This window comes from Jatropha curcas, chromosome 3, assembly GCF_041381405.1.
Source record: "Jatropha curcas cultivar XTBG-Jc1 chromosome 3, XTBG_Jcur_1.0, whole genome shotgun sequence".
Taxonomy (NCBI): domain Eukaryota; kingdom Viridiplantae; phylum Streptophyta; class Magnoliopsida; order Malpighiales; family Euphorbiaceae; genus Jatropha; species Jatropha curcas.
The window spans coordinates 10554379-10580284 of record NC_143153.1 but is presented as its reverse complement, the minus strand read 5'-3'; the positions used below and the strand labels follow the sequence as shown (position 1 = coordinate 10580284).

Sequence of the window (25906 nt, the reverse complement as noted above, 5' to 3'; positions counted from 1 at the left end):
GGATACAAACCACCACCTAGCTTTTCATCCTCCATCAGAAGATTGTTATAATCCCCAACACAAATCCAAGGACCATTGCTCCTAGTTGCTAAAGCTCTAAGCATGTTCCAAGAGGCTCAATGCTTGTTACGGTCAGGAATCCCACAAAAGCCAGTTAAGCGCTAAGGGTTATTATTAGTACTCAAATTACAATCTATACAATTTTGGGAAAATCCAGTGATTACCAAATTAACATTCATGTTCCAGAGCAACGAAAGACCACCACTTCTCCCTATACAATCCACAGAGAAACACTCATCAAAACCCAAAGAAACCTTCAACTCCTCCATTCTAGAATAAACCACTAGCGTCTCCATAAAGAATATCACGTTCGGCTGAAAACTTAGAGACAAATCTCTAAGCGCACTAATTGCCCGAGGGTTGCCCATCCCTCGGCAGGTCCAGCTAAGTATTTTCATTATTGTCGGCTATCCCGCTTACCGGAATCAGCCGCTTTCTTGGTTGCTCGTGACGGGGATGAGGCATTAGAGTTGGTGTGTATGTGGGATGACAAGCTTAGGGTTCAGCCATACCGGAGGAGTAGCAATAGGAGCTGGTGGATGCGCGACAACAGAAACAATCTAAATACCATGCCTGAAGCTCAGTTTGTGGGAGTCAATGGTGGAACTGGTGATATGCTCAAATCGGAAGATTTTAGGCTTTCCTTATTTGGCCTAAAAACTACAATGGGTCAAGATTATGTGGATGGTAATCTTATGGATACGGGCAGATTGTCATTGGGTCTGGAGAGAAGGGTGGGTCTTAGTGAAGAAGAAATCTTGCCCAAAATGGATGAAGGCAAGAAACGACATCGTTGCAAATCCTCAAACGGTGATGAAGTTCCCATGCATAAGTAGTGACGTAGAGAAGCAAGATGAATTTTTAATTCTTCATGCAATACAATAACAGTTTGAGTACATGCATATGCTGTTTGGGAAGATAAGTGATAGAATGAAAAGATGAGATGCACACATTGATAACATGTAAAGGGGGTGTTTCTAAATTTTTATGGAAATAATGACGATGAACAGAAGGTGAAGACATTCCACAAAACATTCTTAGTCAGTAACAATAAGATTTGTAAAGTTATTATTGATGAAAATAGTTTTGTCAATGTAGCTTCCACTTACTTGGTGGAAAGATTAGAATTATCTACTACATACACTGTTAACTCAAGATCACTAGGATTTGTACCATTGTTTGAACATCGATTTGTTTAGAATGCACCCATCAAATTATTATTTTTAGTGTTCTTGTTCCCTTTATTAATTATTAGTACTCAAAAATTTATGTTAGTTTGTACTCTTTCTATTTTTCAGTATAGCTTCAAGTAGAAAAGAAATGTTCTATATGTGCTAGGTTGATACTAATATAAACTTTCACATTTACAACATTATTTTCTATGATTGTGGTGATGTTAAACGATTTAATTTTATTAATATATAAATCTAACATTGCGGGATCAACTGAATTTCTCAAACCGTTAAATGAAGTGATCATGAATGTAAAATATGGTCATTGTTCCATGTGTATATATATTCTAGATTTTATATTTTTAGAAGAAACTATTAAACAAGATTCTTAATTTAGTTTTTCATTTTTAAAACTTCACATGTATGGCTATATTTATTGGTTCACACCTATAAAAATAAATTTATTGGTTCACACTAATTAAGAGATTTTTTTTTATTTTTGTTAATTTATTAGTAAATGCAATTTATGAAGTATAAATTATAATATAATAATAAAGCAATCTTTTAAAAAATAATAATAAAGCAATCCACGCAATACGCAGGCCTTCGCCTAGTTATCAATTTACCTTTAACATAGGACATATGCTACTTTATATAGAAGTGTGGAAGATTGTATATAAATGGTTAATTATGAATATTGACTTTTTGACATAGTACGTATTAGTTGTAGAGTAGCACTTGTCTAATAGCTCATTTTGAGACTGACTTTAGATTGCTTGGTAGCTCGGCTCTGAGTAGGGATAAAATCGGTGCGGGTATTTTAGGATATCTGTCCGCTCCGATCCGTTTAAAAAGGATATGGATAGTTATAAATGGGTTTGGGATGGATACGGATAGTGAAATTACTACCCGTTATGGGTACAGATAGTGTACGAGTATAGGTCTTTGGATACTTGCTACCCGTTATCCGGGTACCCACGGGTATCCTATCTATTATTAGTAATAAGTTCAGATTTAGATAGTTTAAAATTCGCGGGTACCCTATCATATAACAATATTTTAAACAGATTTTGAATGGATACGGGTAATAAAAATCTAAACGGTTTCAGATACAGGTACTTAAAGAGATATTTAAACGGGTTTTGAAATAAATATGGATAATAAAATTTTAAATGAATACAGGTACGGATAGCTTAAAATCCGCGGCTACCTGCCCCACTTCCATCCCTAGGTCTGAGCCGGGCTATTGCTTTTTTGTTGTCTTGGACTTAGGCCACGCTTGGTTAGCAATTTTGATTACAGTTGGTAATAATTTTATATCTGCATATTACTAATATATATTCATTTTTATCCAATAAATTAACAAATTTTTCGTTTGACAATTTCAAGATTTTAGCTTGCAAAAATTTAATGTATCTCATAAACCAATTAAGAAATAGAAGTTCTTTAAACGTTTTTCATATCTCAATATTTATACAACAATTATAGTTCAAAACTTCAAAATAATCTTATTTCACTTTAAAATATTTATTTTAAGAATACCTTTTATTTAATATTTGATATTCTAATTAAATAAGCATCCTTTGAATTCATATGAGTTAAAAGCAGATTTGAAAATTGCTAGTTAAATTAAATATTATATAATCAAATATATTTTTAGTATAAACATTATATAATATTATAAATAATTTAATTAAATTACATTCTAATAATACATTTTAACAATAGCTAGTGTCTGTGTTTATACATATTGACTTTTCGTTATTTATTTGGTCGTTGGTGATTGTTATGTCCATGTTCGTGCGTGCAGGCCAGTGGAAGCTAGTTGCAAGAGGCCTGTGAGTGGGTTTTGAAAGGTTCTTCAAGCTCCTAAAAATGTATGGAGGAAGATGAAGGGGGGAAATAGATTGTTAAAGAACGACAAAAATGTATTTTGTTAAGCTTTTGTGTCATGTCACATCTATTTAATCCAAGTCTGCAATTAAATTTAGTTGGTGCCAACTCAAACTCTTTTTTTATTGGTGGTGTGGGCTCATGCCCAACTATATAAATTTTCGGCTGAAATTACTTGTCTAGACTCGGTCTATGATCCAGACCATACTAACGAAACTATGACTTTTTTGTTTGTATAGTCAAAATATCCTCATTTCAATAAAAATCTTTAATTTCATTAGTTTGATCAATACATGGAGCCACAAATCCGATCTAAGTAAATTTTTCCATTCAAGTTAGCCAAGACTTAAAGATAATTAATTATAAAATTTTATAGGGTTCAGATAATCTATTGCAAATTTTTTTTTTTTTTTTTTTTTTTTTTTTTTTTTTTATTGAGAAGAGATATGAAATTTTAAAGGTTGAGAAATTAAATTTATAACTATCTCCGTTATTACCAAGCTTGTAACTTTATGATTTTCTGGCCAATACCAGATGACTGAAGTCTTCGAACAATTCCTACAATGGCATAGTGACAGAAGTTCTTGTTATTACTTTGTTGTCCGAAGAATCAGGGAGCTGACTATTCCATTCTCAGATTGAAAGGTCTATTTTTTGGACAATTTAATAAAATGACATGAGATTACTCTCAACATATACAATTCTACAGGGAATTGTTAAATTTAATTTATGAAACTGTAAATGGTTAAAGTTGAAGTATAATTACAGAAAGCGAATAGACAAACATATGAAGTAAATTTATGTTTTAAACTATCACATGTCTAGTTGCTTAGAACACTGTAATCATAGCCACTCATTAGGCTGAGCATTGCTTTACCCATTGGCTTGAACTCTGTTTGACTTGAACTCATTGCCCACAATTTTCCTTCCTTTATGGTAGATATCTCCTTGATTATTTGAATCCTTTCTTTCACCTCTTGATGATAGCTAAGACAATGAATAATCATCTTGAAATCAATGGATAAGATGCTAGCCATTACTATCATATTTGGTATATTGATATTGTGTTCTTCAGTTCTTCATTCCTTCGGTAGGGATATTATCTCACCAAACAATTTGCTTAGAGATGGAGAAACTCTTGTTTCATCCGGAAAAAGATTTGAACTGGGGTTCTTTACTCCTGCAGGAAGTTCTGATAATCGAATATATGTGGGAATCTGGTATTATAAAATAAATCCAAGAACAGTTGTGTGGGTTGCCAATGGAGATTCCCCACTTACAGAAACTGGTGGAGTTTTTGCTGTAGATTATGGCGATCTTAAGGTATTGGATAAATCTGGAAAACTTTACTGGCATACAAATCTTGATGGACCTTCAAATCCAAAATTCTATCTGGAGGCGAAGCTCATGGATTCTGGAAACTTGGTTTTGAGGAACCAGTGGGAAGTGAATATATGGCAAAGCTTTGAACAACCAACTGATACATTTATTTCGGGTATGAACATGAGCAAAATTACGCTGACCTCATGGACGAGTCAAATTGATCCAAAACCTGGAAAATTCACATTGAAGCTATATCAAAAAGCTGTGAATCAACTCATCATCAATCGAAATGGCTATATCCCTCATTGGAGAAGTGGGGTTTCAGGTGAATTTTTTCATTCTGATAAACTACCTGATGAAGTACAAAACTTGTTATTCAACCAAGATTCAACTGCACCCTCGATTTATAATAGTACAAGGGTTGTGATTAATTTTAATGGGGAGATAAAGTATTGGGGCTTGGATATGGATGAAAATAAATGGTCTTTAAAATGGTGGAATCCAATGGATAGATGTAGTGTGCTTGATGCTTGTGGAAGCTTCAGCAGTTGTAATTCAAACAATAAGTTGGCCTGCAAATGTTTGCCAGGTTTTAGGCCTAAAGTTCAAGCACACTGGGACAACAGAGAATTTTCTAGTGGATGCACTAGAAATTCAACTTGTAACGAGAATGATATCTTCTTGAAATTGAAGAATATGAAAGTGAGCGACACAGATTTAAGAATTGATGATATAAATGAAACAGAATGTGCAGAACATTGTCTTCATAATTTTGAATGCTTTGCTTATTCCTACACTCAAAATGAAAAAAGAAAACGGACGGCACAGTCCGCTTGTTGGATTTGGACAGAGGAACTTAAAAATCTTCAGGAAGATTATGATAGCGGTCATGACATCTCTGTGCGTCTGGCAGGATCTGACTTAGGTACCTCCTATTCCAGGTTTTTTTCAATGGAAGTAGCATCTTGCAGTACAAAATCTGATTTTCTTTCTTGAAACAAATGAAACCTTATCACAGATTCTTTAATTTTATTGAAGCAAATCTCATAATTCAGCAACGCATTAGAGCTAAACAGAAGAGCAGCAAACATAATATATAATTTAACTATATTGTAGTGGATAGAATATTGTCTAATAAATGCTGAAATTCATTTGTAAGTGACTGATAGAAGATAGAAAGAAAGATAATTTAGAGGAATAGAATTTCTTATCATTCATTCTTCTGTAATGTTAAATTTATACTGTATACATGTATTAGTTTAGGAAAGTCAAAATATTCTGCTCTATTGATTTTAGGCTTAATTTTCTCCTAAATTATTGGTATTTGACTTTCCATATTGTATCACTCCCCCTCAAGTTGATCAGCAGGATTTCCAATGTTCAACTTGCCCAATACTTCATGAAAAGATTGAGTTGTAACTCCCTTCGTCAAAATGTCGGCTAACTGGTGTTCAGACCTCACAAATGGAAGCTCGATGATACCTCCTTCAAGTTTCTCCTTGATGAAGTGTCTATCAACTTCTACATGCTTTGTCCTGTCATGTTGGACAGGATTTCCAGAAATGCTGATGGCTGCCTTGTTATCACACTTTAGTTTGGCTGGGCCTTGAGGTGGAAAACCCAATTCATCAAGAATTTTTTTTAGCCATAATACCTCTTTTACTCCTCTGGCAATTCCTCTGAACTCAGCTTCAGCACTTGAAAGAGCAACCACCTTTTGTTTCTTGCTACGCCAAGTTACCAGATTTCCACCAACCAGAGTGAAGTAACCAGAAGTGGATTTTCTATCATTTGGATTTCCCGCCCAATCAGCATCAGTGTAAGCTTCTATTTCCAAGTGTTCATTGTCTCTGAACAAGATTCCATGTCCAGGAGTTCCCTTGAGATACCTCACAATCCTCGTCACAGCTTCCATGTGCTCCTTCTGTGGAGAGTGCATAAACTGGCTAACCACCCCAACTGCATATGCTATATCTGGTCTAGTATGAGATAAGTAAATTAATTTCCCAACTAGCCGCTGATACAGTTCTTTGTCGGCAGGCTCTCCTCCTTCCTTCAACACAAGGCCATGATTAACTTGTATAGGAGTGTCAATTGGTTTGCAGTCAATCATCTTTGTTTCAGCAAGAAGATCTAAGACATATTTCCTTTGAGAAATGAAAATCCCCATCTTTGATCTTAGGACTTCAATTCCAAGGAAATATTTAAGACCTCCCAAATCTTTCATTTCAAATTCAGCAAACAGATTATCTCGAAGCTTTGTTATTTCTTCCTTGTCACTACCTGTGATGATCATATCATCCACATAGATGATCAGGCATGTGATTAGTTCTCCTCTTTTCTTTAAAAACAAGGTGTGATCAGAATTACTCTGCCGATAGCCATATCTTTTCATTGCTTCGGTGAACCTTCCAAACCATGCTCGTGGAGATTGTTTTAATCCATATAGTGCCTTTTGAAGTCGGCAAACTTCATTTCCTTTAAAGTTTTTAGAAAAGCCTGGGGGAATTTCCATATATACCTCTTCCTTCAAATCCCCATGTAGGAATGCATTTTTCACATCAAACTGGTGCATAGGCCATCTTTTGTTTGCAGCAATGGAAAAAAGAACCCGAATTGTGTCTATCTTTGCAACTGGAGAAAAGGTTTCTGAGTAATCTATGCCATAGGTTTGAGTGTAGCCTTTTGCAACCAGTCTGGCCTTGTATCTTTCAACTGTCCCATCAGCCTTATGCTTAATAGTGAACACCCATCTGCACCCTACAGGTCTCTTCCCATTTGGTAGTTCACATGTTACCCATGTTCCATTTTTTTCCAGAGCTTTCATTTCTTCTTTCATTGCTTCCCACCATTCCTTTTTTTGCTTTGCCTCCTCTACTGATCTCGGAATTACCTCATGAATGGAAAGCGAGAAAGTTTTTACAGCTTCACTGGTCCTACCCCTCACTAGATGTTCCAAGGGGTATCTAAAATCTCTAGTAACTCTTTCAGGAGAGTACCTTCTTGGTGGAATCCCACGAGTACTTCTTGGAGGCAGATGGTATCTTTCTTCTTGGATCTCCTGTTCAGAGTTATTATCAATCAAATCATTATTACTAAAGGAGTGTGATTCCTCACTTACCTCTAGTTGGACATCTTCAGAAGGAGAGACATTGGGTAAAGATGGCACTTCTTGTGGTAATGAGTGTGTGTCACCTTCTGATTCTTGTCTGATAGATTCATTTGCAAGCTTAGTTGATTCTGGAATAGCACTGTCTAAGATAGCACTATTGTTCAACCATGCTAGTGGATCACTATTGTTCTCCTCCTGACCACTAGAATGGGCAATATAGTAATATTCAGTCTCGACAAAGTTACAGTCCATAGTCACGTGGGTCTTGCGTGTACTAGGACTATAACACCTGTACCCCTTCTGATGAAGTGCATATCCCATAAAAACACACTTGATTGCACAAGGGTCTAGTTTAGTTCTATCCCCTTTTGGAATGTGAACAAAAACAGAGCACCCAAAAATCCGTGGAGGCAAAGATAAAGCTTGGGGAACGTCTACTTGACTACCAAGGACTTGTAAGGGTGTTTTATGATCCAAAATCTTTGTGGGTAACCAGTTCAGAAGGTAGGCGGAAGTAGCAAGGGCTTCTGGCCAAAAAAATTTCGGAACACAGGACTCGATAAGCATTGCTCGTGTCATGTCCAGAAGGGTTCTATTCCGACGTTCAGCAACACCATTTTGTTGTGGTGTATAGGGACATGTAGTTTGGTGGATTAGACCATTTTCAAGGAAGAAGTTTTTCATGGCTCCGTTGACATATTCAGTGCCATTGTCAGAACGGAGAATTTTAATTTTTCGGTGGAATTGAGTTTGAATCATGTGGAAGAATGCAACAAATTTTTCAAACACCTCAGATTTATGCTTTAAAAAATACACCCACGTCATGCGAGAAAAATCATCCACAAATAACACAAAATATTGAAAACCAGTAGAGCATGGAGCAGGACCCCAAACATCAGAGTGAATCAAACTAAATGCTTTATCAAGTCTAGTATTGTTTAAAGGAAATGAAACACGGTGACTTTTCACAAGTATGCAAGTCTCACAATTCAAACAAGAGTTCCTATTTTTAAACAAAGTAGGAAATAAGAACCGTAAATAACTTGCCGACGGATGTCCTAATCTTCTATGCCATAGCCAAATTTGTCTATCCTCAGTTCCATGAGCAAGTAATACAGCCCCCTTTTTTACCACGTCATCGACATAATACAGTCCGTCAAACTCAGTACCACGCCCAATGATCTCCTTCGTATGAATGTCCTGCAAAAAACAAAATTGAGGATACATGAGAACCACACAATTCAGTTCTTTAGTAATATGACTGACTGATAAAAGTTTATGCGAGAGTGAGGGGACATAAAGACAATGCTCCAATTCCATTTTAGGATTGAATTTAATTTTTCCAGCATTTTCCACTTTTGACAACATGCCATTTGCACTTTGTATGAAGTTTTTTTCTGGAATTTCTGAGGTAACAAGATCTGAAGCATCGTGAGTGACGGTATGTGAGGCACCCGAGTCAAGAATCCATTTATTTTCTTTTTTCGGACTGGGCTGAATCTGAGCAGAATTTAATTGGGCTGGCTCCACTTGTTCTTCCTTTTTGGTCCGGTTTATTGGCTTTGGTAGTGGGCCGAACAGCATAGACCCTTCTTCTCTTTTGAAATATGGCCTAGTGGGTAGTTTATTTCCCACATCCCCATCTGTTTCATTACTTGAGAGAATTTTAGGGTTCTTACCAAAGCTTCCAGCGCCGCCGCTTGCCATAGCAGTGATCCCCGCTTGGCTTGTTCCTCCGCCACAATTCTCGCTGCTTTCAGTTTTGCCGGTAGCCTCTTGGTTGCCCGAAGCTGTATTTGCTTTACCTGTACCTTTCTTTTTAATTCGGTTCCCATTCTCCCACCAGTCAGGGTAACCAATTAGTTCAAAACAACCCTCCTTGGTATGCTTTTTCATACCACAATGAGAACATTGAAGTTTTAAGCGATCTTCCTGTGATGAGCTTCTACGATTTGAGAAATCTGATCGATTCTTTTGCTGTCCAGACATTCTGCTTCGATTCACTGGTTTTGCGATCAGGCCCGAACTTATGCCACCCGATGATGTATCATCGTCGCGGAGGTAGCAGGTTTCAGTACTTGGATTCTTGCGGCCTCTCGACGAACCGAGGCATAAGCAGCCTCTCATCGATTGCTGTCAAAAACTGCTATAATCGTTGCTCATTGACATATTTATTGAATTCTGCTATATCTTCTGGACATCTCATGGGGTTTGGCTGTCTACGATCAATTGTCTGCCAATACCCCTGTAGTGTGCTCCACAGCCCTTCAAGAGTCCCATTGCCTTGTCTGATGATACTTGCCTTCTTGTGTAAATCGTATATTTGTAACGAATCTACACCACTGCCGTATGTTGTGGCTAAACCTTCCCACAAGGTTTTGGCAGTAGGGTAGTTTATCACACTGTTTACCAGACTGGAATCAATATTTTGAATGATCCAGGTAAACACAATTTGGTCCTCTTGATCCCATAATTGAAAGGTAGGATCTGTGTTTGGAGGAGGATTAGAGGACAGGTATTATGTTTTTCCCTTTCCTCCTATTGCTGCTCGCATCAACCGAGCCCAGATAGCATAATTATCTCCTGTTAATTTTGTGGCTATTGTCAAATCTGTTTGAAGAGTTTGTTTTAACAGATTCGCAAATTGGAGGGCTATATCGTCAAGTAACATTGATTTAGTATTACCAGTCGTGTTGGAATTGTTTTCAGAATCACTTTCTGACATTATTTGGTTTGGCTTTGAAGGATCAATTCAAGGAGGGATTTTGGTAGATGATGATTGCTGGTTCTCTCCTTCTGGATTGAAGAACCTGCTCTGATACCATGATAGAAGATAGAAAGAAAGATAATTTAGAGGAATAGAATTTCTTATCATTCATTCTTCTGTAATGTTAAATTTACACTGTATACATGTATTAGTTTAGGAAAGTCAAAATATTCTGCTCTATTGATTTTAGGCTTAATTTTCTCCTAAATTATTGGTATTTGACTTTCCATATTGTATCAGTGACGTAGTATTCCTTCCACTTAAGCAAGAGTGATTCAATTTGTTTAGCAATGATGACTTTGATCTCGTTGTAACTATTTTGTATGATATTGGAAAAAAAAAAAAAAAAAAAAAAGTAACAAAATCTACTTTTGCAGAATCAACGGTGAGAACTTGCAAAGCTTGCGGCACAAATATAATTCCTTATCCTCTAAGTACAGGATCAAATTGTGGTGATCCTGTTTATTTCAATTTTCACTGCAGCAATTACTCCACAGGCCAGCTTAGCTTTAATGTATCTGAAGCTGGCAGCTACAATGTCACTAGCATCAATCCAACTGCAAGAAGATTTGTCATCCAAGCAAAAGAAACGGATACTTATTGTGATGCCAGAAGTGGCGAGATTCTGCAACTAAACCAGTCGCTATCTTCACGTTTTAAATTGATTAATGTAACATGCTCGCGTGATATTGATGCAGGAAGTTTAAGTTCTGATATTGAATTTCAAGGTATCGATGAAATAGAGATCAGTTGGGATCCACCTCAAGAGCCAAGCTGCATTTCTTCTTCCGACTGCAAGGATTGGCCTTATTCAACATGCAATGTAAGAGATGGTCGGAAAAGGTGCCTTTGCAATGCTAACTTCAGATGGGATGGCTCTGCGCTAAATTGTACTCGTGGTGAACATCTTACTATATATAAGGGCATGAAACATTTAATGATGCATTTTCCAATTTCATTTTCGTCTTTAATGGAATCTATGCCTCTTGAGATGACAGCATGCTGCCATAAGACTCAAATAACTGCAAAAATAAATGAAAACCATGTATTGATTGGGTTTGAAACCCAATGCGATTAGATTCTTCCAAATAAATCCATTTAAAGGTATTCCTTTTTCTTCCAGTAGAAGCCGGAGAAGAAGGATCTTCCAGAAAAAATGCACCATTGCTTTTGATCCTTGGAGTAACTATTGCATGCATTATAGGATTTTCATGTGTGACCGCTCTCAGTTTCATATGCAAGAGAAGGATGGCCAAAAGAAAAGGTAACTAAAAAAGCTTTCCCTGTTTTAGCTTAAATTTTATTAACTATGAGGAAGCCTGCGGATTGTCTTATTGCTTTGTTATTGTATTGCATTACAGGTTATTTTTTTATTACACATATAAAAATAAATATTTATAAAAAAAATCCAACAACTTTAGAGAAATGAAAAAAAAAGGTAAATGCATAAAATACAAACATTCAAGACAATAAGTATTAGTTAAATTTTTTTGCAAAATTATGAATTTGAAAGACATAAAAAAATTCTATTTATAAAGACAATAATAAAGATATATAGATGTAAAAATAGATAATTATTATAAATAAATGAACACAAAAAAACCATCCAATCTAAAACTAAAAGAAATTCAAATATTCAAATATGAATATAAATATTGTTAATTACTTTAAATAACTACTAGTTTTTAAATTTTTAAATGATATCAAAAAGAAGAAAAAAAAAATACAAATTCAAAATTGAAATATAGATATAGATATTTATTTTAAATGAATATTAATTTTTTAAAATGTAATTATTAGATATAATTTTTAATATGTAGGTAATAAACTTAAAATTTAAATGATAAGAATCTTATTTTAACTATAAATAATAAGACTCTTTCAAAAAATATATATAAATAATAAGGTATCTCAATTCCTTTTTAATGCATTAAATATATTTATTAAATGTAATATTTCTCTCATTTTTCCCTTTTAAATCAATGATGTAAATATTTCACTTTGCCATATATATAACTTCAATAGTACATAAATTTACTGTTTGATGTAAATGGAAAAATAGTAATCATACCACAATAAAGATTCTTCTTATATTTTTCTTTCCACTTTATTAGTTCAGTTTTAGTTTCAAAATTCAAATCAAACCAAATCACATGAAATACTTGAATTGTATGCAATATGCTAACTCACAATTGGACAACAAAAAATATATATTATTATAATAATAATACATGAATAATAATTATAAATAATTAAAAATTTACATAAACATATATGAATATGAAGCAATAAATGAAAAAATTTACAATGTATAATTTCATACAATTTGCTAAAAAAATAATAAATTTTGAAAAATACATGAATAGATTTATAGTTAGCTTTTCTTTCATCTTCATCTCCATTGACATGATATTTCTCATACTTGCATTTATACACAGACAGGCCACCGGTTCATTTTGAACCGGAACCGAATCAAAATCGAACCGTACTATAGATGAACCAGAACCAGACTGGAACCGTTAGTTCAAAATTTTGAACCGAAATCAACGGTTCAAGAGCCGGTTAAGTTTCATGTGAATGTTAAAATCTGAATCTGAATTGGCCCTGAACCGGCGGTTTCAGTTCGGTTCGAACCGAAAATTTTCTATTTTTATTTTTAAAATAATAATCACTTATTTTATACATCTCTAAAAGTCTCGATAATATTTTACTACATGATATACGTTACTCAAGATTTTTTTTTTAAAAAATACACTTTAAATTGTTTACTAAGTTTAAAAAGTAAAATGGCAAAAAAAGGGAGAAATATTTAGTCTATTTTTTTTTTTTACCCTTTTAAATTGTTTACTAAGTTTAAAATTACATTCTTTTGAAGCATTTTTCAAAATTTTCTTATAATTTATTTAATTAATAACATTTAAACAAAATAAAGTGATAATTTATTTGATTAATTTGTAAAATTAATTAATTTTATTCTTATATGAGTATGAGCATTTTAAAATTTATTTAAAATAAAATTTACTAATATTTTTTAAACTCATATTAATATTTTTGAAAGAAAGATGTAACGTAACAGGTTGGAATCAGAACCGGACTGAAATCGACGGTTCAAGGGCTGGTTGAAGTTCAACATTTTAAAAATTTTAAACCGTCAATTCAATGTACCGGCCATGCCTATTTATACACATACGACACATATGATTGGTAATATAAGAAAGAAGATATTATTAAATAAATAAGATTAAAGAGGAAAAAAGTCAAGGGATACACACACAAAAAAAAAAAAAAAAAAGACCATAAAAGATTGCAAATAAAAGTTAAAAATATTTGAAAAAAAAAAGGACAAAAGAAATCAAAGAGTCAATATTATCTCAATCGAAGAAGAAGGCAATGGTATTTCTTAATTGAGCAGACATATATATAAAGGAATAAAGAAAGAAAGCTATAATCAAAACTTAAAGAATTGAAAAGCAATAAAAGAAAAAAAAAATCAGAAGAAAACCACTCCGAAAGAAAATTACTGGAACTGAGATATATATAGATAGGTATAGGTACATGTAGATAGATATAAATAAGAAAAAAATCAAAAAGTTTTGAAAGTTTTAATTTCAAAATTAAAAAATTTTGAAGTATTAATTATTTAAAATTTAGATATTGTTGTATATATTAGATTAAATATGGAAAAAGAAATGAATAAAATTAATTAAAAAATTAAAATATTTATAAAAAAGAAAAAAAGAAATGCTTAAAGAAGGAAGTGCCAAGTAAGCTCTTTGAAGAATTTTTTTGTTTCAAGATTATATATTTAGATAGATAGATATTATTAGCTTCAGTAGGTGTCTTAGATTTATAGTTATATTCCTGAATTCAGAAAGAAAGGAAAATATTGAAAGAAATGCAACTGTTTTATATGGCACTGAGAAACGCGTCAAAGGCTTGATAGACTCGGAAGATTTTAAAGAAGAGGACAAGAAGAGAATAGATGTACCCTTTTTTGACTTAGACAGCATAATAGCTGCTACAGATAATTTCTCAGCTGCAAACAAGCTTGGAAGAGGAGGCTTTGGGCCTGTCTACAAGGTAATTTTCAGATAATGCATTAAAAGTTTTTTTTTCTGGCTAATTGCGTAAATTGATTGAAAGACAAGTATGGTCCAGGGCACATTTCCAGGAGGTCAGGAAATTGCTATCAAGAGACTTTCAAGTGTTTCTGGACAAGGACTAGAGGAATTTAAAAATGAGGTTGTGCTGATCGCTAGACTTCAACATCGAAATCTTGTAAGGCTTTTGGGGTATTGTATTCACGGAAATGAAAAGATTTTGCTCTATGAATATATGCCTAATAAAAGCTTAGATTTCTTTATATTTGGTAAGCCTCAAAAGGAATTTTCTCATTCTCATTGCAAAAAGTTCGGTATGTTTCAGAATTGCTAATCTTTGTATGAATTGAAAAAATGTTCAAGATCCAAAGCTCAGTCTGCTTCTGAATTGGGAGATACGCTTCAACATCATTCTTGGAGTGGCTCGAGGGCTTCTATATCTCCACCAAGATTCTAGATTGAGGATTATTCATAGAGATTTGAAAACAAGCAACATTTTACTGGATGCAGAAATGAACCCAAAAATTTCTGATTTTGGCTTAGCAAGGATATTTGAAGGCAAACAAACAGAAGGAAGCACAAAAAGAGTTATGGGAACTTAGTAAGTTTCACTCAAGTAGTATAAATTTTGAGTACCTGAGTAAATCCTGGGAAGCCCAATATATTAGATTATTTTAGAAAGGTAATACAAAAGAAAGCTTGAATTATCATGATAAATTTCTGAAAATGCATGCAGTGGCTATATGTCTCCGGAGTATGCATTAGATGGACTATTCTCGGTTAAATCAGATGCTTTTAGTTATGGAGTAGTGGTGCTGGAGATTCTAAGCGGAAGAAGGAGCACCCGAGCTTTTAAGCTAGAAAAAGAATTGAACCTTTTGACTACTGTAAGTTGGGATAGTTAGTTTTAGTCTAATTTAATGCTTTTCTATTTTCTTGGTAATTAGGACTGACCAAATATGTAAATGACAGGCATGGAGATTGTGGAGAGCAGATAAGGCATTGGATTTCTTGGATGGGACAATCAGTCAAAGTGTTAATCGCAATGAATTTATCAAGTGTCTACATGTTGCATTGTTATGTGTACAAGAAGATCCTGCTGATCGTCCCAACATGTCAAATGTTGTTGTCATGCTAAGTAGTGAAGTTGCAACCTTTCCAATCCTTAGGCAGCCAGCTTTTGTTGAAAGAAAAGGCCTTTCTGATACTGCTTCTTCATCAAGTCAGCAAGAAATAAACATGTCCTGGTCTGTTGAATCTGGAGGAAGTAGATGAACGTAAACAATATAAAACCAGAGAATGAAGGAGACTCTTCAAAAAGATTTCAATTAGATAGAAAAAATGGTTTACTTACATTTTGCTTAGCTATCTAATTAGAAGGCTCATTACAACTGAAAAATATGAAGCTCAAAACCAAAATACAATATAAATAAATAATTTCTATACACAACAAGAAAAGAAAGAAGATGGTAGTGACTTCGAGAAGATGTGATGTGTGTCAAGTAATGAGCACATATTGGTTACGAGGATCTACAAATTCCTAAGTCAAGAGAAGGGCTTGAAAGAAAATCCAAGGTTAATTAACATGATCTAAACATGTGGGTTTGAATCTTTTTACTTAGTTTTATATTTTAATTAAATAATTGGGCCTGTTTAAATTAGACATTATGTTTCATTTAGTTTTCAGTATTGTAAGGATAGAAAGATATCAATTTATGTATGCGTTTTATGTAACTAGTTTGTTTTATGACGTGCATTGCATATTTACTATACTCGTTCTTCATCCTCATTTAGTTTTTTATTTATATAATACTATATTATAAGTTTTTATTTAGATTAAAAAAAGTATAATGGTGAATTTACGTTACACTTTGCCTTATTATATATTTTATTCTATTTTTACATAGTGAAACAGTCTCAAAATAAAGTTCAATCAAACTCCTAAACCTATTTTCAGCAACTAATTCATAAATACAGATTCTTAAACCTTAATAGATGCCCAAAAAAGGAAATCAAGTCATCATCCAATCTCCAACCTCCTGTCCCCAACCTTGTGTCTCCAATCTTAAATCAATATATATATATATATATATATATATATATATATATATTTCTAATGAAAAAGTAAAAAATAAAAATTATTTCTTATAGCTAGTTAAAGAAAAAAAAAATGAAAAAGTGATGACACGAGTCCATATTAATAATCACTTTGTCTATAGTAGCGGTATTACTTCATGCAATAAAAAAAATAAATATATATACAAATACAGATCCTTGAAATTCCAAAAGTTGACAAAAAAATATATAGTTTTTTTTCGGTTTTTCAAACACTATTTTTCTTCAAGTCAAACAGATGTAGGATATAAAAGAAAAAATTTCAAGAAAATTAAAAATATTTAATCATCAAAAGGCCATCTATTTATTGCAATGAAGATATAATCTCTTACTAAATGAAAGTAGTAGTAGCTATAAATTTACTTAGTACCGAAAAGAAAATAAATAATAAAAAAATAAATATTATTAAAAATAAAACTTTTAAGAGCTCAACATAAAACAAGAAATAAATTACTTTAAATAAATTACTAATTTGATCTTAATATATATATATATATATATATATATATATATATATATATATTCTTTTTCCTTATATCTATTTCCTAAGTAAAATCTTTTAAATTTAAATTAAATATTTACAAAGATTTCAATTCCACGTTTCAACACAATAAAAAAGGTAGCTAAAGCAAGAACAATACTATAGATTTTGACTTCGATTTCAACACAAAAAAGGTAGATTTCGATTCTACGTTTCTAATCTACGACTTTTTCTGCTTCAACATTTAAGTTTAAGTAAGAACAACACCTTCTAATAAAAAAAAAAAAAAGTGGATCTCTTCTCTCTTTCCGATAGTTTTAATTGTGAAAAATAACAATATAAAAATGTCCAAATATACCTATTATGTACGTATGTTATTTTAAAAAACTAAATTCGAAAAGTATAAATTTTAAATTTTTAAATACTTAATTATCTATTAAGGATAATAAAATTCAATTGGCTATCAATAAGGTTATTTTAGAACATTTTAAATTGTAAGGACACTTTGAAAAATCTCATTATTTCCTTCTATTCTCATATTTATATATAGTATAGATTGAATTCAATAGAGGCTAATTTTATTTAGTTCTTCATTAAATTTGCTTTTGAACTTATCCAAGATAATTAATTTTTATGACGTCCATTCGTTCACCTTGATATATTTGGTTCATACTTCATGTTAAGTTTTGGGTCACGATCCGTTATTCTATCTGAAAACAAATTCTTAATTGAAGATTTTGAATTTATATATATTAAATCTGACTTTAGAGTGTCAAGAAACAATTTTTAGAGTTCTGCATCATTTGCTACCAGAGCATTATGTCACGGACAAATTCAGTGACCGTGTTAGGCTAGCATTGAAGAGCGTACCTAGCTGCGTTTCAACCTGCATGGGTTGGGGCGGCTTAGCGATTAAGGCGTTGTTTCACCCTAGTGGCCCTTACCCCATGCAAAGTCTGCATGCAGGCAGGGTATTGTGCCGCGGGGCACAACTGGTCGAGAGCTGGGCTGCTCTCCTGATGAGCCCATGGCAGGGCGAAACCAGTGTGGTACGGTATGGCAAGGCTTGCCTCGGAGTCAAGCGGGAGGGCTCCCGGGGCGCTGCACGGGTGCAGTGCTACGCGAGACTCTAGGCCCGTGACAAAGTGGTATCAGAGCCGACTTGCTGCACGTTTTGGGTGTCCACTCGACTAAACACGCACTCCAGGGAAGAGTCAAAAGTACCGCCCTATGTCTTGTCTCCTCGTGGTGTCGAAGCAATGGCGGAGTCCTAGGCACCACATCTCCGGGCGATGTCGAAGCAATGGCACAGTCCTAGGCATCATTCCTCCATCCGATGTCGAAGCAATGGCGCAGTCCTAGGCATCGGCGGTGTCAAAGCAATGGCGTAGACCTCAGGCACCGAGCATTTATATCGGAGCAAGCTTGGCCAAGTAGAGCCAGAGAAGTGGGTCGAAGTGGGGCGCAAAGCAAGAACGGTCCAAGGGCTAGTTGACCTCCCTCGGCACGAGGACGTGCCTGATTTTGAGTGGGGGAGGATGTCACGGACAAATTCCGTGACCGTGTTAGGCCAACATTGAAGAGCGTACCTAGCTGCGTTTCAACCTGCACGGGTTGGGGCAGCTTAACGATTAAGGCGTTGTTTCATCCTAGTGGCCCTTACCCCATGCAAAGTCTGCATGCAGGCAGGGTATTGTGCCGCGGGGCACAACTGGTTGAGAGTTGGGCCGCTCTCCTGATGAACCCATGGCAGGGTGAAACCAGTGTGGTACGGTATGGCAAGGCTTGCCTCGGAGTCAAGCGGGAGGGCTCCCGGGGCGCCGCATGGGCGCAGTGCTGCGCGAGACTCTAGGCCCGTGACAATTAGCTTAAGTCAGGTTTTATCTATCTTTATTTTATTTATGTTTGCTTTCCGTTTGTTTATTTTTGTGTACTGTCGTTTGTTCTATTTGCTTTCATTTGTTTTTGTTTATTTTTATTGGCTTTTATTTTTCTTTCATTTATTCTCGTTTGTTTTTGTTTACTTTCATTTTATTTTTATTTGCTTCCTTAATATTTCCATTTGCTTCTGTTTCTTTTCCTTTTTTTTTTTTTTTTTTTGGTTTACATACTAGTTTTCATATTAAATCTTCTTATTTTATTCTTTTGTTGAAGTCGAAAATTGTTCCTGCCATATTTCTTGTTTTCAATTCTTGTTTGTTCATCACTATGTCTAACATAAGTAGTGACGTAGAGAATCAAGTTGAATTTTTAATTCTTCATGCAATACAATAACAGTTTGAGTACATGCATATGATGTTTGGGAAGATAAGTGATAGAATGAGAAGAGGAGATGCACACATTGATAACATGTAAAGGGGGTAACCAAGGTACATATGTTTCTAAATTTTTATGGAAATAAGATTTGTAAAGTTATTATTTATGAAAATAGTCTTGTCAATGTAGCTTCCACTTACTTGCTGGAAAGATTAGAATTATCTACTACATACATTGTTAACTCAAGATCACTTACCTTAAGGCTTTTGATGAATAACAAAATAAATACATTTAATTTATTTGTATGTTAAAGTTAATTCTGTAGAAATTCTCAAATTGAAGAAGTGAAGTTTCTATCCTAATTGTTCAAGAAGATTTAATGAAGACATTTGAAGATTTCTGAAGAATCATATATTAGTCAATAGAACTATTAGGATTGATGTAAAATAGAGAGATTAAAATGCTTTATAAGCACAAAAATCTGTTTTCGAAAATCTTTCTGATTCATTTTTACCTAACCTCTTTGTCAAAACTAGCATAAACATCTCATTAGCTACTTTCTGATTCATTTGCATCTTTCTTCTTTTGTCACCGGTGTCAGCATGCTTACAGTTCAAAATTTGAACGTTGCACTTCTTTCAACCGGAAGAAATGGGTTGTTGACTATAAAAGACTTGGCTATTATCTTTACAAACTAAGAGAAACAGATCAAAAGTTTTCTTCAAGTTTCAAAATTTTCGAAGCTCTTCTTTTCGGCCCTCAATTTCTTTTCTTCTCTATTTTTACCGGATATTTTTGAGATGAGAAAAGATTTTTTTTAATAATAATTTTTAAAGAAAACTTTTTGTACTTATTTTCTGCTCTGATTTTTAATTATGTTCTTCTTGTGCTTAAATCTACATTTTTCTCTATCTATTCTAGATTCTTTTAATCTTTTATAGGCTAGAGATTTTCAAAATGAAAATCAAGTGTATATAGGTTTGGGTATAAAAGTTATATTGTAAGGGTTATTAAGTAGCCTTCTCTTATTGACATCTAATGTCTTGAACTAAGTTTTACGTACTCTGCAAAGTAGAAGGGTTAAAGGTTTACTAAAACCTTAGAAAATCTAGTGGGTTAAAGGTTAGATATAGGTGTATGATCTATTTATTTGTACTGTTGATTTATCTCTTACTCTTGAGAGATGGAATAATGGAGAATCTCAAGAGAAGTTTTTGAGTAAATGTAGGCGGGTTAATGTCAAACCACTATAAATCTCTTGTGTTCATTCTCTTTTTACTTGAGATTTTGCATGATTACACTTGCTTATCACACACACACCTGTTTATCTTTTATGAAATGTATAGTTGTTGTTGTATTCCAAGTTTTAAATGTGTTAAGCTTTAATCGTTATAAAAGAAATAGAATTTTGGATTTCTATTTATGATTTCTACAATTTTATTATATTCTATTCTGTTTTATGAAATATGAAACCGAGCAGTGTTCTAAGTTTTATAGTATAAGGCTTTATGAGGTTGTTCAACTTAGATACTTGTCATTGTATAAACTCATTTAAAGCTATTCTATTCACTGATAACAAAACTTTGATTTTAGTTTTTGTAAGTCAAATGTTTAGAAAACACAATTGAACCCCCTCTTGGGTTGTGTCCTGTATAGGACCTATAATCTAGTATCAAAGCTTTGCTCTTAGCTTACCAAGGTTTAACCATCTAAGAACATCTCCAACGTCTCAAAAAAAAAAAAAAAAAAAAAAACATCTCCAATGCTATTGTAGATTGTGACTTACGTGTATTAATAAATAGAAGCTATGGATGGTGATGTGGGTGAATGTGTAATTATAGATATTGGATTTTAAAGATCGCACTCCAATGATTCCTGATTATATTAAAATTTTCTGATATTATGAATTTTATTTTTCAAAATTATATGTAATTAAAATTAAACCTATAACTAAATAAAGTAAACTAAAAACAAACCGTTAGAGATTACAACACAACACTAGATTTAAATATTTACTTATATCCAACACAACTTACACATCAAGATAAACATGGAGAAAAGTAATTAAGCTTGTCACAACACATGATACCGTAGGTACAAAGGTCTTTTTTTTTTTTTTTATGATAATAGCATCTTACAAGGCATGAACAATGGGAAGACACCTTAAGAGGCGTGCCAGTTTTTTTTTTTTCTTACTTTTTTCTCTAAATCCAACGTAACATTTACTAATCCGGTTCGCTAGTTTTTTGTACAGTTCTCTTCAATTCTTTATCATATTTTAATTGTCCGTTTTTCATGAATCAACTGGACCGGATCACAGTCCAATTCTCCGTTAAACCGATTGAATCCCCCGGTCCAGTTCTTAGAACTATGATTTTTTCAATTTTTTTAAAGAAAATGATAGGAAGCAATTCTAAGAAATAAAAAAGGAAGTCTAGTTCAAGTGTGGATGCAGAAAATTATCCAACAGATCTAGATCATTCTCAAATTGCTTCAAATATGTCATCAATGACTTAAATTCCATTAAATGTGTATGAAATTGTGCAACTACCTAGTGATATTTAAATTAATGAAGGTAAAAAGTATATGCCTCTCACTCCTATATATGCTAAAATGAAAACTAGGAGTGGAGTGGGTTCCTTTTGATAAATTGCTTGATTTTAAAGGAAAAGAGATTAGGAGGGATCAATGCATTTGGTGTAAAAGGAATTTTAATTGTAAGAGTAAAAATGACACATCAACTATGTGGAAGCGATTAAGGGAATCTTGTAAACTGATCCTAAATAGAAATGAGTTTTTCAAAGATAAGTCTCAAAAAAATCCTTTCTTTCGCTTCAACACTTGGGAATGGGGAAAACAAAAAACTAACTTGTTGACATTTTGATTAAGAAATAATTAGAGAAGCCTTAGTTAGGATGATTATTAATTAAAAGGGAACTCCCTTTTAGGTTTGTTGAAATGATGGATTTAAAGAATTCTTAGAAATTATTATTCCATAATTTAAAATCCCATCTAGGTTTAATATAACAAGAGATTATTATAAGTTGTTCATTTCTCATAATAAGAAACTCTTTGCATTAATTGCATCTCAATGTCAAAAGGTTTCTTTAACTATAGATACATGAACTAGTATTCAAAATTTATCTTATTTGCATTTGACTGCTCATTTTATTGACTCTGATTGAAAAATGCAAAAACGGATATTGAATTTCACTGTTATTAAGAGTCATAAAAGGGTGAATATTGGGAATGCAATTGATTTTTATATGGAGGAGTGGGGTTTGTCTAAATTTATATGCATTAATGTTCATAATGCATCATCTAATGACTATGTTGTTTCACAACTAAAGAAAAAACCAATTAAGAAAAATGCATTTGTATTGAGTGAGGATGCATTTCATATGAGATGTTGTGCTCATATTATTCAGTTAGTTGTGAAGAATGGATTTGAAGCTATTCAAGATTTTATTAGAAAGATTAGGGATGTGGTAAAGGAGTAGTCCATAATACTCAGACATGTTTAAGAAGTCTTGTGAGTTGGCAGGACTCAAGTCTAAATCCTCTTTACAAATAGATTGTCCAACTAGGTGGAATTCGGCATGTTTGATGTTGGAATGTGCATTGACATATCAAAAAGCCTTTTATAGGTTAGAGGATATAGATAGTTGATTTGAAGCTGAATTTGGAGATGGAGTTCCTTTTGAGGATGATAAGAATAATGCTAGTATCATTTGCAGAATCCTCAAGAAATTTTGTGATGTTACTTGTAAGTTGTATCGTTCTTTATATTCTACATCTAATATTTATTTTCCAAAGATTATGAAAATTTTAAAGTAATCGTAAAATTTTGAAACTAATACACAAGGGGAAAACAATTGAGATGGGAACGCTAATTAGAGGTAAGTTGATAAGGACAAGAGTTCATTAAATAAAATGAATGTGATGTTATTTGTAGCAATTGTTTTAGAGCCCTAGATATAAGTTATAATATATAAAAACTAATGGTGGTTCAAATTACAATCTTAGTGTTAAAGAAAACAATGATGCAATAATGCAAGAGGAAGAGGATGATGAAATTATTGAGTACTTTATTCAACTTAAGAAAGAACAAAGTTCAGTTTTTCAATATGAGTTATAAAGGTACTTAGACCAACATCCTGAGAAGTTCGTTAAGGATTTCAATTTGCTATTATGGTGGAAACTGAATATAGGTAGGTATCCTATTTTATCCAAGGTAGCAAAGGATGTTTTAACTATTTAATGCTCGACTATTGCTTCTGAATATGCATTCAGCATTGGAGGGAAGACATTGTATCAATTTAGGAGTTCCTTACTTCCAACTACCGCAGAGGTCCTAATTTGTTGCCAAGTATTGGCTAAGAAATACAAACAAACCTGTCCAACTTGAACAATCTCTTAAAGAACTTGAAATTTGGGAATCTAGTATAATTAAACTTTTCATCAAATAATTACATGCACTTTAATTGTTTGATGTTTTTTTATTTTTTTCCTTCAACTTACTCTTTTTTTTTTTTTTTCTTATAATGAAATGTAGAGATTACAAAGATCCTGAAGTTATGGAGTTGATTATTCCAAGAACCAGAGAGTAGATTGCTAGATGTTGCAACTTGTAAGTAATGAATTTAAATTTTTTACAAAGCTTATATTTTTTGACTAGCAAGTTAGGAAATAGAATTTCTATTAAAAATATAAATATACATGTATAAGATTAAGCACCGCAAAATTGCTTATGAGTTATTTATGTATTGTTTATTTAAGTTAAGGTTTATAATTAGAATTTATAATATTTAGATTTTATTTCATATGTATCATTTACATTATATTTCATAATTTTCTCTATCTGCATTCATTTGCCATTTAATTTATAGGCTTCAAATGCACACTAGCTAATTATATTCATCATGATTCACTAAACACACTGTTGGCTCAAGGGTCAATTTCTAATCTTCGAATTTTGATGATTAAAATAAAATAAATAAATTTAAATTATGTTATTTGTGCTAATATTATTTTATGCAGAATTTCTTATGGAAAGAAAACGTACAAGGCAAGTCTTACATTGTGTGTGAAGATATCCGAAGAACTTAGTGGTTAGGTTTTTATTTAGGATACATTGTAGGATAGAGAGAAAATTCATCTATAAACACATAAACTATTTTTCTCTCATCAAAAATATTTTTCGGAAATTAGATTCTCCAAAATAAATTCTTTCATCAAAAATTTTATTTTCAAAAATATTATTTAAAAATCAAAATGATTTAATTACCTAAAATTAAAGAGATTATGTCTTTAGCGATTTTGGTAATAAATCATACACTTTTTCGAAAATTATTCTTGAAGATCTAAAGAATTTTTCTATTTATCCTCTTACCTAAAATGAAGAAAGATTGTATCTTTTCGTTTTTAGTAAGTAGTATCTATTCGAAAAATACTATCCAAATAAAATGCCTTCGGAAAATCTTTATGTTTAAGGGAAGAAAAATCACTTTCTATTCTCTTACCAAAACAATAAAATAAAACTTTTGGTAACTAAGATTTTCGTATCTTCTAGAATAGGAAAGAAGATATTCTGATTTCAAAATGAAATATTCTCTTTCCAAAAGCGAGAGCTTCATATCTCTCTATAAATAGGAGCTTCCACGTTTTGAACTATGAGGAAGTAAGAGTTTTCGTTTTAAGAGCATTCTCTCATTGATCACATCTTTATCTCTCAAAACTTACTCTCTACCCCCATTTTTCTTTACGTCTTTACACTTTACGTTTTTATCCTTAAAGAGAAAAGAATTTTGTTAACTACTTTTAAAAAACGGTTCTGTGTTCTAAACGATTTTCTAATCTGATAAACTGTTTTTCCTGTACTTATATGTGCATTTCTTTCTGTCTATTTAGATTCTGTAATCTTTAGTAGACAGGTTTTTATTTGATAAACTTGTGTGTAATAGCTTAGGTTAGAAGCTATTGTGAAAGAGGTTATCAAGCGACCTTCTCCTTGTATGACATTCTAATGTCTTGAATTGAGTTTCTATACTCTGCCAAAAACAGAAAGGGTTGAGGTTAACTAGAACCTTTGGAAAATCTAGTGGGATAAAAGGGTATATCTAGGTGTTGATCTATTGCCTTGTATTGTTGGTTTGTCTCTTACCCTTGAAAAGAGATAACATAGTTGAGGATCTCAAGATGAGTTTTGGGGAGTGGATGTAGGCGAGTTAGTGTCGAACCACTATAAATCACTGTGTTAATCTTTTTAATTTCTGAAGTTTTGCTTGATACTGCTCTACTTACACTCTTGTTTATATTTTAGAAATGCTAAAGTTGTTAATGATTTGATGTTCTAAAACTGGAATAAGTCTTATCTTTTCTGAATAATAGAACTCTGGAATTCTGATAAGTGAATATACCAAGTTTTAAACAGTTCTTCTATTTACAGTATATTTCACTTCTTGGGTTTCTAATCTGTTTTCTAAACCTGGTTAAGGCTCTGTGAAGCAGTTCTAATTTCAATAACTGTCTCTCACTCAGTCTTATATGATTTTCTAAACTTTATGAGGAAGTTCTAAATACAATAGCTTTTCGTCATAAAGAAGTTCTAATATTGAATAAGACATT

General features: G+C 32.8%; 1 protein-coding gene across 2 annotated transcripts; it reads left to right on the top strand.

Moving 5' to 3' along the window:
• Nucleotides 1-3950: 3950 nt before the first annotated feature.
• Nucleotides 3951-16174, top strand: LOC149497545 (G-type lectin S-receptor-like serine/threonine-protein kinase At4g03230). Of its 2 annotated transcripts, none has more exons than XM_089719361.1 (8): nucleotides 3951-5373; nucleotides 10705-11226; nucleotides 11454-11591; nucleotides 14199-14407; nucleotides 14486-14696; nucleotides 14791-15028; nucleotides 15164-15314; nucleotides 15400-16174. In XM_089719361.1, the coding sequence occupies exons 1-8, from the start codon at nucleotides 4143-4145 to the stop codon at nucleotides 15700-15702; spliced, it is 3003 nt and encodes a 1000-aa protein (XP_089575487.1). In that variant the 5' UTR covers nucleotides 3951-4142; the 3' UTR covers nucleotides 15703-16174. The 2 variants fall into 2 exon arrangements, with proteins under 2 accessions (XP_089575487.1, XP_089575486.1); XM_089719360.1 differs by having other exon boundaries at nucleotides 11451-11591.
• Nucleotides 16175-25906: the final 9732 nt, after the last annotated feature.

What these genes read in the sequence shown, in the direction of transcription:
- LOC149497545 (XM_089719360.1), top strand. Translation starts at nt 4,143, where the DNA reads ATGGATAAGATGCTAGCCATTACTATCATATTTGGTATATTGATATTG. An exon ending in AAGGATGGCCAAAAGAAAAG is followed by an intron (nt 11,592 to 14,198) that starts GTAACTAAAAAA and finishes TCCTGAATTCAG; the next exon opens with AAAGAAAGGAAAATATTGAA. An exon ending in GCTTTGGGCCTGTCTACAAG is followed by an intron (nt 14,408 to 14,485) that starts GTAATTTTCAGA and finishes AGTATGGTCCAG; the next exon opens with GGCACATTTCCAGGAGGTCA.